Below are 14,486 nucleotides of genomic sequence, written 5' to 3' on the forward strand. Positions count from 1 at the left end.
GTATATTTCTACCTGTATATATATAAGTATACCTACCTATCCCCGATATATTTCAATTTAAAAATTTACAAACCTAAAATAAACGATTGTAATTATTTTTTATTATTTTTAAAGTATATATAGAAAAATACAAATATTTTCTTTAGTATAAACTACATCACTAGGCTAAGCCTGCTCCGAAGGGGATTATTGAAAAAATATATTTTGGAAACATTTAAATAAGTATTAAAGAAAATCTCAAGTCTCTAAATAGAATTTAAATACTAATGATCATTCGAAATTTGCAAATCATTTATTAGAACATGTATAAATTTACATACAAGTGATAAGGTTTTCGCAGATGACTAATTTAGAAGTATTAGAGATTAGAATTCAAGCCTAAGACACATTACACTATACGCATCAAGGCTTATTGGGCGCGGCCCATACATATTATGTGTTGAGGTGTCACACTATGCTATAATCTTCCTCTCCCTACAGCAGGAGAGGGGTTCAGATCAAATGGGGAACGCAAGATTTCAATTATTTGTATGGAATCTGGCACCTTGACAGCAGCGTGATCACAGTGCTCCGTAAATTGATCTGACCCCTTCACCTGCCGTAGACAAGAGAGGGGGTCGCATCATTTTCAAATCGTCGCCACGTTCACATTCACAACACATCATCTTTCTGGTGTGACAGTTCTCTATGGGATTGTATGGCGAGCGATATGGTTTTATAAAAAACGCTTATGCGTATAGTGTAATGTGTCGCCAACCTCTTCCGGGGCATTTTTTAAAAACAATAATATTAATGGGAAAATATATAAACTGCGCTTTATAAAATATAAATACGAAAAAATATCTTTACTGGCAACACAAAATAAACTTATGTTTTGACACTTGACACTGAAAGATAGCAACAGATTATTTTTGGCAGCTGAAACTTTTCTGTAAAGTTACCACAGAAGTTTTATTTTATTAGAATTAATAAAAATCAAAACATGAATACGTTAACTAGAACTTATTTTTTAAAATCAACGAGAGTAAGCTTATTAAATAATTATATAGATTATTCAAGTTCCTGCGATATTACAGTGTTATGATTTTCTACAATATTTATTATTTTACGGTTTCCTGGAGTATATTTTATATTTGACGTCATCATGAATATTATTTCTTATTTAAAAAAGAAGTGTGATATTATTACCATTACAAAATTAAATTAATAAAAAATATTTGTTGTGATGTTACATGTCTAGGAGTCAATATAATATGGGATATGTCATTACTACAGGTTTTCCATGGAGGATACGGTAACTTGTTGGCAGCGCAAAAGCAAAAGATCTCCGCTGAAACGAATTCCAGCTTTTCTACGGCAAATGGCAGTATGAATTTAATCAAATGCATTCAAGAAAATGGCGTTAAGAATATTATCCTGTCGCACACTAAAACAAGGTAACTAGATACTCAATATTATTTATTAAAAGTCAATGAGTAATAGCTGGCAGAGCATTGAAATCTTTAGCAGTGGACTCAGAAGTTGCAATTTTAAAACTCATGTGTTTTTCACATAATATCTAATTTAAACAAATTAAAAATAATTGACTGAGATAGCAAGTACTGTTTTAACTCGAACATTTTGCATTTCGTCTGTCTGTAAATTTGTTTGTACATTCTATTTCCTTTTCAAGAAGGTTGCCGTTTTAATCGTTCAGTAAAGATTATTTTTTTAAATGTGAAACTGTTTTGTGTATTTGGATTTTCTTATTTCTTCAATGTTGTACCTACATGGTACCTGCCTGAATAAAGATTGAAAAAAGAATTGTCATTAAAATGGCAACATTTCTTTGGACAAATTGTCTAATTCCTTATTGAAATAAAAAAAATATATATATGTCCGTATAATAATAATGTTATCAGTTTGGTATTTGATTTTTTAAATAATAAAAAATTAGAAACATACTTTTTTGGACGCGAGGTCTACTGTTCACAGAACTACAGTATAATAAAAAAAATTCACATTAACTCCACTCATGAGGACCTGAGGAAAACATTTTCCTTCAGGGCCTACACATGAATTCATCCCTCCCACTGGGGTGCAAGGCGATGGGTCGAGAGAGTCCGGCTAGAGAAGTTAAAGGTCTCCTTCAACCGGCCCTCCATGCAGTTTATGGACAGCCTCGCCCGCCGCCAACCTGGGCAACCCTGCCAAGTTACCAAACATAGCGAACCACTTGGGGTGACCTGAGGCAGAGGTGTTGGTTATCCAATGAAAGGTTCCCGGGGCGGCGGTACCCATGCCCGCCACCCCAATTGTGTGAAAAACTTTCAGCATTGTCCGGGCGAGAGACCGCCATTCTGAATCAAAAGATTGCTTGAAATGGTTTTGGCTCTTGTAATAAGACCAATAAAAATATTCTCCACACCATTTCATTACATCTTACGTCCTCAATTGGAGTTGCCATACTCGCTGTTCCAAGTAATAAATCTCTCTTGTGCGGTAAAAAAGATTTATACTATTTAAACATGAGTTGATATCCTCTATGGCAGTGGTTCTTAACCTGGGTTCGATCGAACCCCAGGGGTTCGGTGAGTCAGTCTCGGGGGTTCGGTGGAGGTCAACACCCCCGACTTATATGATTACGGCAGCCGATGTGAAGAAACTTGTGGATGACTTCTTCAAAGACAACAATCTTTCGTGGGATATGGTTTCTGCAGTTTGTTCGGACGGAGCTCCAGCCATGTTGGGAAGAAAGTCTGGTTTTGGTGCGTTAGTGAAAGCCGATGCACCACACATCATTGTTACGCATTGTATTCTACACAGGCATGCGTTGACAAAAACCTTGCCTCCCAAACTGGCAGAAGTATTGAAAATTGTAGTGGAATGCGTGAACTATGTGCGAAATAGTGCTCTGTGGCACCGTATCTTCAAAGAGCTTTGTAATGAAATGGGAATCAGAATTCGAGGTACTTCTGTACCATTCTAACGTTCGGTGGTTGTCCCGGGGATAGGTGCTGAATCGTGTTTTTGCCTTGCGTGTAGAATTAGCCCAGTTTTTGCAAGAGCACCAACATTGTCATGCAGATTGCTTCAAAAATTCTGAGTTCATTTTCATTTTAGCGTACATGGCTGATATCTTCGCAGCTCTCAATCATCTCAATAAACAGATGCAAGGCGGTGGAGTCAACATCATCGAAGCGGAAGAATGCCTGAAGGCTTTTCAAAAAAGTTACCTTTATGGAAACGACGAACAGAGAACGTTTCAAACTTTCCCCTGTTAGACGACTGTGTAAATAAGAACGAAGATGTACCTGAAATACCCACGGAACTGAAGCAATCAATTGCCACGCACTTAGATGAGCTTGCAAACTCTCTCGATGGATACTTCCCTACAAGAGAGTCATATCCAGCATGGGTGAGACAGCCGTTCACGTTTAGTGTTGAGACAGCAGTCAACATCAATGATGAATACCTTGATGAAATCATTGAAATTCAGCAGAGCCAGGTTCAACAGCAACTCTTCAGAACAACATCGCTCTCAACGTTTTGGTGTCAACAAATAGAAACATACCCTGTTATTGCTAAGAAAGCTCTGGAGATTTTTATACCGTTTGTTACGACATATCTTTGCGAGCAATCCTTTTCGAAAATGCTGGATATAAAAACGAAGAAGAGGAATAGACTTTGTTGTGAAAATGACATGAGAGTGGCACTTGCCAAGGTAAAGCCGCGAATTTCTGAATTGGTTTCTGAAAGCCAACAGCAGAAGTCACACTGATTTGAAGTAAATATTAATTAATATTAACACATTGACAGCCTAAAACCAACAAATTCTTCAGGAATTGATAATTTATCAGGTAATACACTAAAAAAAATAAAACAATATATTTTAACTCCTTTGCAACATATTTATAATATATCCCTAAAAGAAGGGTATTTCCCAGAACAATTTAAAATCTCCACTATAATACCAGTTCACAAATCGGGTGACACGCACATATTAGACAATTACAGACCTATCTCCTTAGTTTCAAACCTTTCAAAAATATTTGAAAAATGTATCAAAAATAGAGTTATGAAATACCTAGAACAAAACAATATTCTGTCCGAAAATCAATATGGCTTCAGAAGTAAATTAAGCACTGAAGATGCAATATTCGATCTGACAAAAAATTTATACACATCTGTTGATCAAAATAAAAAAAGTCTAGCTATATTTTTAGACTTAAGAAAAGCGTTTGATACTGTAAATCACAATCTACTCATAAAGAAAATTAATCAAATAGGTTTAAAAAAAGATGCACTAAAAATTCTCACTCACTATCTCAAAGACAGATTACAAAAAACAAAAATAGGGAACTTTTATAGCACAGAAACAGTGATAAAAAATGGAGTACCACAGGGGACTGTGCTTGGCCCAATTCTGTTTCTAATATATATTAATGATTTATGTCATGTTGTAATCCCTGGTAAAATTGTATCTTACGCTGATGATACAGCAATAATAGTAAATGGAAAATCCTGGCCTGAAACTTTTTTAAATGCAACAAAATGTATTTCATATGTCTTATCATGGCTAACTTGTAATAGACTTTTCTTAAACTATAGTAAAACATTTTACCTAACTTTTTATAAAAACAGTAAAAACAAACCTCCCAATAACCTTAAAATTAGACTACATAATGCTAACTGTAATAAAGTAACATGCACCTCTTGCTTTGAAATTGGAAAAATTGAAAAGATCAAATATTTGGGTATATATATTGACACAAATTTAAACTGGCAACCACAAATTAATAACACCGTTTCTAAATTAAGATATCTGACGTACATATTTTATAGACTTAAGGAAGTACTCAATGTTGACAAATTAAAAATGATTTATTTTTCTCTAGTGCAATCCTCAATTATGTACGGTATATTAGGATGGGGTGGCGCACTAGATACATTTATAAAACCACTACAAATAGTACAAAATCATATTATCAAGGTTATATATAATAAAAAGAGGACATTTTCGACTGATCAATTGTACAAGGAATCTCAACTATTCAATCTCCGTAAACTATTTTTACTTCAAAGCCTGAAATACGTCATGAAAAACCAAAATAAATTTCAAAAATATGAACCCAAAATCAACTTTAGAAGAAATCATGTATTTTATACCCCACAAACCAATACCAAACTAATGCAAACTCACAGTAGCTTTATTGGACCTCGCACTTTTAATCTACTACCAAAAAAAATTCAAGTAACAACTAAACTAGCGCAATACCAAAAAGAATTAAAGTTGTGGCTGTACAATGCAAATGTTGAAGCATATTTCATTTAATTTTTACTTTTTTCTATTTTGTTTCTGTATAGTTATTATAATTTTATTTTGTGTTCTTTTAATTCATATATATTATCTTACAATCTTTATTTTTACTTTGAATTATTTTTAATATGCTCCTCTTGCACAATCTTTTAGAATAACTTTAATTATAATCCTACCGTTTTTCTTTATTATGCTTACTGTTTTTTATTTTATTTTTACTGTTATGTATTTTTAGGTACAAAAATCTAATGTATTAAATTATATTACCCACGCACAGGCTGCGCCTTAGTGGGTTCCCTTTCATATTATTAAAAAACTTGTATTGTGAAATATGTAAATTGGGAAAAAATAAAGGAAATAAAAAAAAAAAAAAAAAAAATATGGTAAGTTTTTAGATTTTCACGGCCAAAAGCATTTTTGTTGTTTGTTTTTGGGGCGTTATGCCGTGTTGCGCTAACTCCTTTTTTAGCCGACGTTTCGGACAGCGTTGCAGTGTCCATCATCAGGGCAGATCCGGTAGATCCGAAGATGTGTCCCACACAAGATGTGTCCCACACAAGATGTGTGGGACACATCTTCGGATCTACCGGATCTGCCCTGATGATGGACACTGCAACGCTGTCCGAAACGTCGGCTAAAGAAGGAGTTAGCGCAACACGGCATAACACCCCAAAAAAAAACAACAAAAAATTAATTAATATGTTTCATGTTTTGATTAAACCATTAAAATTTAATGTTTTGATTTTTATTTTTTTTTTCATTTTGTACACCTATATATAAATATACCATGTTTTGAATTTGTAAAAATCTAATTATATTTTTCAAATTAGGAGGGGTTCGGTGAATGGGCATATGTAACTGGTGGGGTTCGGTACCTCCAAAAAGGTTAAGAACCACTGCTCTATGGAATTATTGAACTCAGTCTAACAGCCAAATAAGTTCAAATAATTGTCAAAAGTGGTCCAGTGACCATTGATAAAAACTCACTTCAGCAGCCACAAACTTATCCATACATTATTATCACCATGAAATATTCCTAAACTTTTAAGGGATTTAAAATAATTAAGTACTGCTTGTTTGTAAAGGTCATTATCGTTTACTTAGTATATTTTTAACTTTTATATTTCATAGATATATTATAAATATAATATGTTAATTACCCGCCTCAGGAAAGACTTTGTCTAGTGAGGAGGGTAAGAAAACTATATAATAAATAAATCAAAATAAAATAAATGCCCCGGTTGCTGGCACTGAAATTGATCTACATAATGCTTGTTTATTTCCAGAAATTCTCTATCCTACGATATGATAACTGCACTGGTCAATGCATTAACTGAGAACAAAGATGATCCCAATCTCAGAGCTGTGGTTATATCTGCAGAAGGTGCTATTTTTTCTGCAGGACACAATTTAAAAGAATTGGTAGAGAACTTTTTAACAATATGTAAATATTTCAGAATCTGTCAGGGCAAAAAAGTGGAAGAAACATAGAAAGGCCTTCATCCATCAACCATTTGATCTGAAAAATTAATTTAAATGTGAACATGCAAGGTGCATGGTGAAGTTGTTTTGTAAACTTAATAAACTGCCGTTTTCTAACAAACTATTAATTAAAAATGCAGAAGAATGAATTGCTCAGTTCGTCTCTGTGTTAAGATAATGCTGTAATATTTTCATCAAAATTTCCACACACTGTTTATTATCAACATGATTATTGCACGAATGTTGAAATATAAATTTGTGCAGCGCAATTAGACATCATTACAAAAAAACTTTATAACTAATTACTTATTGGTGATGAAACATGCGAAGCGCCGCAAACTAGTTTCACAAATTAATATAAATATCATTTTATTGTAAAATTCTCCTTTGCTATGTTTGTTATACGTACAGATAGCAGAATTCCTTAGATCCAGACACGTTTACTCAATAAGGGCACCAGATCGGGCGTGTGCCCTAACCAATATATATTTTTTTTAATTCCTTAAAATAGACTTTTACAGACCCTTATTGTAGTGATCTTCCGACTACGCCAATTTGTGGTGACTACCGAATGGTTCACTTTACCGAATGGGCCGAGAATGGATGGTTAACGGAAATAGGGCTATAATTTGAAGTAGTAAATTAAAAAAATTTCTGAATGGTATTGAATGTTTATGACGAAGTCAAATGTGACAAGGGCTCAAATACTTGGGTTGATGGTTCCCTGTAGGATAGCTCTCATACAGCTAGGATAATTCTGCATTCAGGAGGTTTATTATAATACATATATTTAGAAATGACTTTCTTACAATTTGTTACAGACGGCAGAAATGGGAATAGATCATCACAAGAAAATCTTCAATAAATGTTCGGAACTAATGATGTCCATTGTGGAAAGTCCTGTTCCCATTATTGCTAAGGTATGAATAATGATAAATCAATGCACATATGAGGGCACCAGAAGCAAAGGTAGAAATTTCCATCTGTCAAATGATTTGCTTCTAGTGCCCTCATTTATTAGGTACTTGTTATCTACTAGAAGAAATGCATATTTATTTCTACTACATATGAGGAAATGCATATTTAAGGGCACTGAAGCAAAGGTCCATCATTTGACAGATGGACATTTCTACCTTTGCTTCTTGTACCCTCATATATAATAATACATTTTATGTAGGAATTAGTTTTCATTAGTCTGTTTGTTTTAAAATAAATAGAGCTGGGAATAATTAACTTCATATTTTAGCCTACTAGTAGTCATCATACTCAAAATAAATTAGTACAACTATAATTAAACTTAAATCCTTTAAGTTTTTATGTACCCACATTGTACAGTAAATACTTCAATTACACAAAAAAATAAATGAAAAAACACAGTTTTTTGCTAGATTTTCCTGGTTATTTATCAGTTTTTAGTGCCCGACTATTGGTGTTATGTAATAGGCACTTATAATCAAATGTACAACTATAAGCTATGCTTACATTGTTTGATGCTCAATTTATTAGTCATAAAAATGTCTTGCAAAACAATAAATGCAAACGTTTACCTTCATTAAAACATGCATAATGTTCAAACTAGTCTTCAGGTTAAACGTAACATTAGTTATAATTTAATTATTTTATGAAAATACACTTTTTGCAAGTTATGTTTTAAAATAGTAGAACAAATAATTTGTTGGCGCCCGTACATACGCAGTATGAATAAATAGTGTTGTCCGTACAAAAATTATTTATTCATATTGAGTATACGGATGCAAACAAATAATTTGTCTTAAGCCCTCGCATACCCAATTTCTACTGATTTATAACAATTTTCTCGTTAACTCTTAAATTTTTTAAGTTCAAAAATAAAAAAAAGTTATTTTTGAAGATAATATTTATACATTTGTTATGCCTGAAATTCCCTCTATAGAAAAAAATCGCAAAGTAAGCTCTGAAAATTATTGAAAACACGCTTTGTTATTTAATATGTTATAGGTATGAAAAAATTCACAGTGTATCATTAAATGCAACTAAAACATTTGTCGAGAGATTTTTGCTCTATTTCCAACGAGTCGTGTTTTATTAAATATTTTCACCATTTTCGCTTAATTATTATCGTTTTTTAATATTAGCGCGCTCCATCTAACATTCCTATTTACATATCTCCCTTTCACACCATCTTCGAACGCTTACTTTGGGGCCTTAATATTTTAAAACTTATTTTGCAATAAGGAAATTTTCATAAAATAATCAAATATAGCTCTCTATGAACGCATATAACGAACATTATTTTTAACCATCTTGATGTATGCTTGCATTGGTTGGGGAGCGTCGGGTAGAACAATTTTAGATCCTTTTGTGAAGGCCAAGAAATCCGTTCTTAGAGTCATTTTGCGTAAACCTTATAGGTACTCTAGCGATCAGCTCTACATAAAATTTAATGTACTTGATGTTCGTCAAAATTAAATAAAAAGGGTTATTATTCACGTACACAAAAATCTAGAAAATCTTGATAAAATTGGTCATAAATATATCACAAGAAGTCACAACCAAAGGATCTCGTGGTCCCAGGAAGCAATACGGCAAAGTATCAAAATTCGTATTCATATCTGGGACCGAAATTATATAATAAAATCTCCCAAGAATTAAATATTAAAACATGCAAAATGTCCTTCATCGGTTCAATAATAACTAAATGGTTGATTGGCTTGGGGAGGGTGGAGTCTGAAAAACTATTAAATAATGTCACTTGTCAATTTTACATGGTTACCTATTAATGGCTAATTTAGTAAAAACTTGATATATATTCAACTTGGATAAAAAAAAAAAAACAACACTTTAATTTTACAGAATAAATTTTTAGCAAAATTAACAGCATTTAGTTCCTTAGAGCGGGCAATCTGCCGCTAGGAACCAATATCGACCTAAAATTCATAATAACACTTGTACTTATTTTTAATATACTCATACAGTTATTGCAATATTATTATTATGTCATTGTATCTAATGTAATGTAATAAATAAATTAAAAAAATAAACTTTAAGAGACATGAATACTGGAAATGAAAGTGGCAATAGGTTAAAAATGCCTGTTTACTAATTTTAAAAAGTTTATACCTATTTAGAAATAATATTCTATTTAAATGGTGGTCATAATTCATAATGTGCCAATGTCAAAAACATAGGTATATTTTTTGAAAATTCCCCACTGCTGCAAATGCCAAAGTAAAAACAAAAGATTCAAGTAAAAAAACCTTTTTCTGTTAAGGGTTGTACTCTACTAAAAGAATTGATTTTATATATGGACAAAACTATTAATTCATATTCATATTGCGTATGTACAGGCGCAAACAAACAATTCATCTTAATATTTTAAAGCATAACTTGCAAAAAGTGTTTTTCCTAAAATAATTAAATTAACGACATATATGAAATAGCAGATTATGAATTCTTTCAAGAATATCCTTTTAATAATTTAAAACCTAGTGCCCTATGTATTTACAGTATTCACTATTCAATAGGTAAAGACCTTAATGTTGTTATTCAAAATTCAACAATGAAATAATGTATTTTGTCAGGTGAATGGATTGGCCGCCGCCGCAGGCTGCCAACTAGTAGCGGCTTGTGATATCTTGGTTTGCTCCGAGAAAAGTTCCTTCTCAACTCCAGGGTAAGTCAGAAACCTTTTTTCCAATGAAAAAAAGCAAATGTGTACTTCAATACCCCGAGATACGTAACATGTGACTTATGTAAATTTGTAGGTACATCAAAAAGGAAATCTAGAAAGTAAAAAAAAAATCCAAGTTATTTAAAATTTTACACCCAATTATTCTATATCAATGATGTCCAAGCGCGCTTGCTTTTACGCGTTTTGTAGATTCTAACACTTAGTTTGCATAGATAACATTATACAGGATGTCCAGGGGTAAAGTGCACTAACTTCGGGAGGTGATACGAAAAAAGTAACAAGTGTAATCACCTCACGAGGTTAGTGCACTTTACCCCCCCTACACCTCGAAAGCTTAGGTTTTTATTTATGTAGTTTACAAATTCAACTTACGTAAAGGTCTACGGCACATAATACTTACATAACTCTGGGTGTTACTGTATTCCAAATTGTGTTTACCCCAAAATTTGAGAAATGCTTGCACTATGTCAGCAAGCGGAGACTAATAAATATTTTTGTTTTAGTGCCAACTTTGGAATATTTTGCTCAACTCCCGGCATAGCTGTAGGAAGGTGCGTCCCAAAATCTACAGCAATGCACATGTTGTTAACAGGTAAGATTGATATTATGGTGAAAATATTAAACAATTAAATTCAAAGCTCATTTTTATTTTTATAAATAACTTTAGTACACATAAAATATAGAATAATCAAGAAATTATTATGATGTCTCATCACATCTTTCCATGGCAAATGTAATAAGCTGAAAACATAATAAATGTATTTGCATAAAATATCACAAACAAAGAAAACAGAATGCCCCAGAATTTCACGCTGTAATAAAAAATGCAAAACGACATCTGTGTGTGTGAACAATTCTTCAGTCTTATTTGACACAATCAGGAATATATATGGAATTGTACCTCTTTATTCACAAGAAATTTTAAATCTTTAAGATTTACCATAAAAATGTGCAAGTGTTAAACAGTTGCAAAGGGGGTTCATAGCTCTCCTAGGCCAAAGAAAGTGATAGACTTAATGCATACATAAAATACTAAACTCCTAGATATAGGGTGCCCCTGATAAAAATACATTGTTTAATTGACAGACATGATTTTCCTTTCATTTATATCATAAAATTAACAATGTTACAGGTATTCCGCTGAGCGCCCAGGAAGCGTACAACAGTGGTCTCGCCACCAAAGTAGTCCCGGAGGATCAATTGGACGCAGAAGTGGACAAGATATGTGAAGCCATCAAAGGGAAGAGCCGCACAGTAATTGCTCTGGGAAAGCAGTTCTACTACAAACAGATGTCGGTGAACGTAAAGGAGGCGTACAGGTTGGGGGAAGATATAATGGTAAGCAATATAAATTTGCCTGATGGACAGGAAGGAATCAACAGCTTCGCGCAGAAAAGAAAACCAAAGTGGGGACACTAAAAGAATCATACTGATAATTTTACTTACTGTAAAAATAATCTAGCTAAAATGTATTTTTATATATATCAAAAACTCTTACAATATTGTATCATTTTACCAAAATGTAATTTTTTAAACATGTATAAATAAAAATTTATTGAAAATTAAACACATTGAAATTGATATTTTATGACACAACTGATGCTGGCCACAGACTAACATCCTTACACCTAACAAGTCTTTACCTTCAACACATTCACCGTTGGGAGGTTTTACTTTTCTCACACCATTCCGAGGTTTGGTCACCCTCCTGCTGTCTGTTAATGTATATACATACTATACATAAGATTCAATAATTCAATGCACAGGCTGCCAGTGAATGCATCAAAGGGAAAGTAAAAGCAACAATAGATTTAGTTATTTTTCCTGTATTCAAATCTATACAGAGAGAATGAAAAATAATTTCAATTTAAGTTTCTGTAAATTATTTCTTATTTAATTATCAGTAAAAAACTGGGTATATTAGTTAGGGTATGTGAAAAAATTAATGTAAATTTAACAAAGTTACATTCTGTAAACAGTTTAATTGAATGGTTCCCGGCGTCGTAGCTACACAAACTACACGGAAATCACAGTGAGATGCTTCAGAATCATTAGTTTATACATTTTTGGAATATTCTCACAAACCAACACATTTACCAAATAGAAAATGGAAATGTTTTGACTTTGGTAAACCACTGTGTTGAATGTACGGCGACACTTGGGCGGAACTTCTCACTTTTTGGCTAATTCGTTGGACAGCCAGTCCAGGCCTTCGTACAGCCCCTGGCCCTGGGTTGCGCAGGTCGACTGGATGTACCACTGAAAACAAGAAACCGTTGTCATGTTTCTAACAAACAAACAAATTGCATCCATTATGATCCATCACGAGTTTAACAATTAAGCGCCCCTGAGGTGATATCTCACAAAAGCGGCACTATACAAATTGTCCAGTAAATAATAAAATATCCTTAAACATTATATGTACCATATAACAGTCACTCCAAATATCAGTGTAAACATCTTGTTTGTTAGACTTAAATATCTTTCAAATATATTTAGATGGCTGTGCTGTTTGTGCACGGTAAACTACCATTAAATAAAATGATTTAATTACAAAATTTAATGATGCAACACTGAAGTTTATCTAGCCATGACCCATATAGCCATGTCATCCCAATTATATTATTTTTTAGATAAAAGAAACAAACAAATACATAAGTTATTATCAATTAAATTACAACCTGTTCAAAGATGGTTCTTACTCTTTACAAGGCATTCTCCTGCTTTCTACGGAATTGCATTTTGCGCAACCTTAGTCAAAATAACACAGGCAGAAAGTGTAGTTGACGTGGCCATCTGTATGACTCACCACTGCGTTTATAAATAGTCAATATAATACTCACATGGCGGTTGCGTAGACTGTTGAGGTTCAGCTTGTTGGTGAGTTCCGCGGCCGTCATGGCATTGGGCAAATCTTGTTTGTTGGCAAAGATCAAGATCACAGCATCACGCAATTCATCTTCTTTTAACTGAAAACAGAGGTAATTTTAAAATAAATTTCAGAGATGAATGATAAAGGTGACAAGGGATAGGAGATATATATGTATACATCAAGGATTGATCAGACAAATCAATATTTTCATATATTTAAAATGACGCCACAAAGTAATTTTGCAACTATTGAAGAACATAATATTTTTGTTGTAAAAGACTGTTCAAATAACAACACAGACTATAACATGTAAAAACTCAGGACTATAAGATGTAAAAGCTAGGTATGACAAATAAATAAGTATTGCACAAGATTTGCGCATTTGCTTGTGAACGAACCATGTTTGCCAACTCATTTTCCGCCTCCACCACTCTGTCTCGATCGTTGGAGTCCACAACAAAGATGAGGCCCTGGGTGTTCTGGTAATAATGGCGCCACAGAGGCCTGATCTTATCCTGGCCACCCACATCCCAAACAGTAAAGCTTATGTTTTTGTATTCCACAGTCTCGACATTGAATCCGATTGTTGGAATGGTGGTCACAATTTCACCGAGTTTTAGCTTGTACAATATCGTAGTTTTACCAGCGGCATCCAACCCAACTGAAAATAAAGAACGTCACCTTATGATCAGGTACTACAATACTAAAACAGTAAAAACTCAAAATGCATATAACAAAGGATAATAATAATTGCGTTTATCACGTTTGAAATGACAGCAGACAAGGAGTGACGAGGAAACATACCCATAAGAATTCTCATCTGTTTTTTACCAAACAGTCTGGTGAAAACACTTGATATCGTTAAACCCATTCTCAAATATTAAACGAACAACAATAATAACAAATAACGCAACTTCTTGCTTGCCACGTTCAAAGATTATAAGAATATCGAAAGAAATAAAAGCCGCAAGAAATTCAGCGTTGTCAGAAAAGTGTTGCCAGATTTCCAAGTGATGTGACGTATTCCCTGCTTACGTATTTACCTACTTACGTGTAAAATAAATATTATTTGTTTTAGGTAGATACCTTTCAAAAATTTGATCACAGTATCTTTAGTGTATTCAAACAAAAATAAGTGGAGAACAAAAATAAATGTATTGTGG

At 33.2% G+C, this 14,486-nt stretch overlaps 2 protein-coding genes across 3 annotated transcripts; one reads left to right on the forward strand and one right to left on the reverse strand.

The window, feature by feature from the left end:
• The first annotated feature begins 889 nt into the window (after positions 1 to 889).
• On the forward strand, positions 890 to 11,877 carry LOC149426196 (enoyl-CoA hydratase domain-containing protein 3, mitochondrial). Of its 2 annotated transcripts, none has more exons than XM_089642238.1 (7): positions 890 to 1,024; positions 1,276 to 1,436; positions 6,586 to 6,721; positions 7,603 to 7,701; positions 10,342 to 10,433; positions 10,955 to 11,043; positions 11,584 to 11,877. In XM_089642238.1, the coding sequence occupies exons 1-7, from the start codon at positions 983 to 985 to the stop codon at positions 11,868 to 11,870; spliced, it is 906 nt and encodes a 301-aa protein (XP_089498364.1). In that variant the 5' UTR covers positions 890 to 982; the 3' UTR covers positions 11,871 to 11,877. The 2 variants fall into 2 exon arrangements, with proteins under 2 accessions (XP_089498364.1, XP_089498440.1); XM_089642314.1 differs by having other exon boundaries at positions 914 to 931.
• A 31-nt stretch (positions 11,878 to 11,908) lies between these two features.
• Arf4 (ADP-ribosylation factor 2) lies at positions 11,909 to 14,323 on the reverse strand. The gene is made up of 4 exons (XM_089642424.1): positions 14,128 to 14,323; positions 13,722 to 13,984; positions 13,295 to 13,420; positions 11,909 to 12,710 (listed from the first exon to the last, which is right to left on the reverse strand). Exons 1-4 carry the CDS (start codon positions 14,192 to 14,194, stop codon positions 12,624 to 12,626), a joined length of 543 nt encoding a protein of 180 aa, XP_089498550.1. The 5' UTR covers positions 14,195 to 14,323; the 3' UTR covers positions 11,909 to 12,623.
• Positions 14,324 to 14,486: the final 163 nt, after the last annotated feature.

This window comes from Hesperophylax consimilis, chromosome 1, assembly GCF_061612785.1.
Source record: "Hesperophylax consimilis isolate HC1 chromosome 1, BYU_Hcon_1.0, whole genome shotgun sequence".
NCBI classification, from domain to species: domain Eukaryota; kingdom Metazoa; phylum Arthropoda; class Insecta; order Trichoptera; family Limnephilidae; genus Hesperophylax; species Hesperophylax consimilis.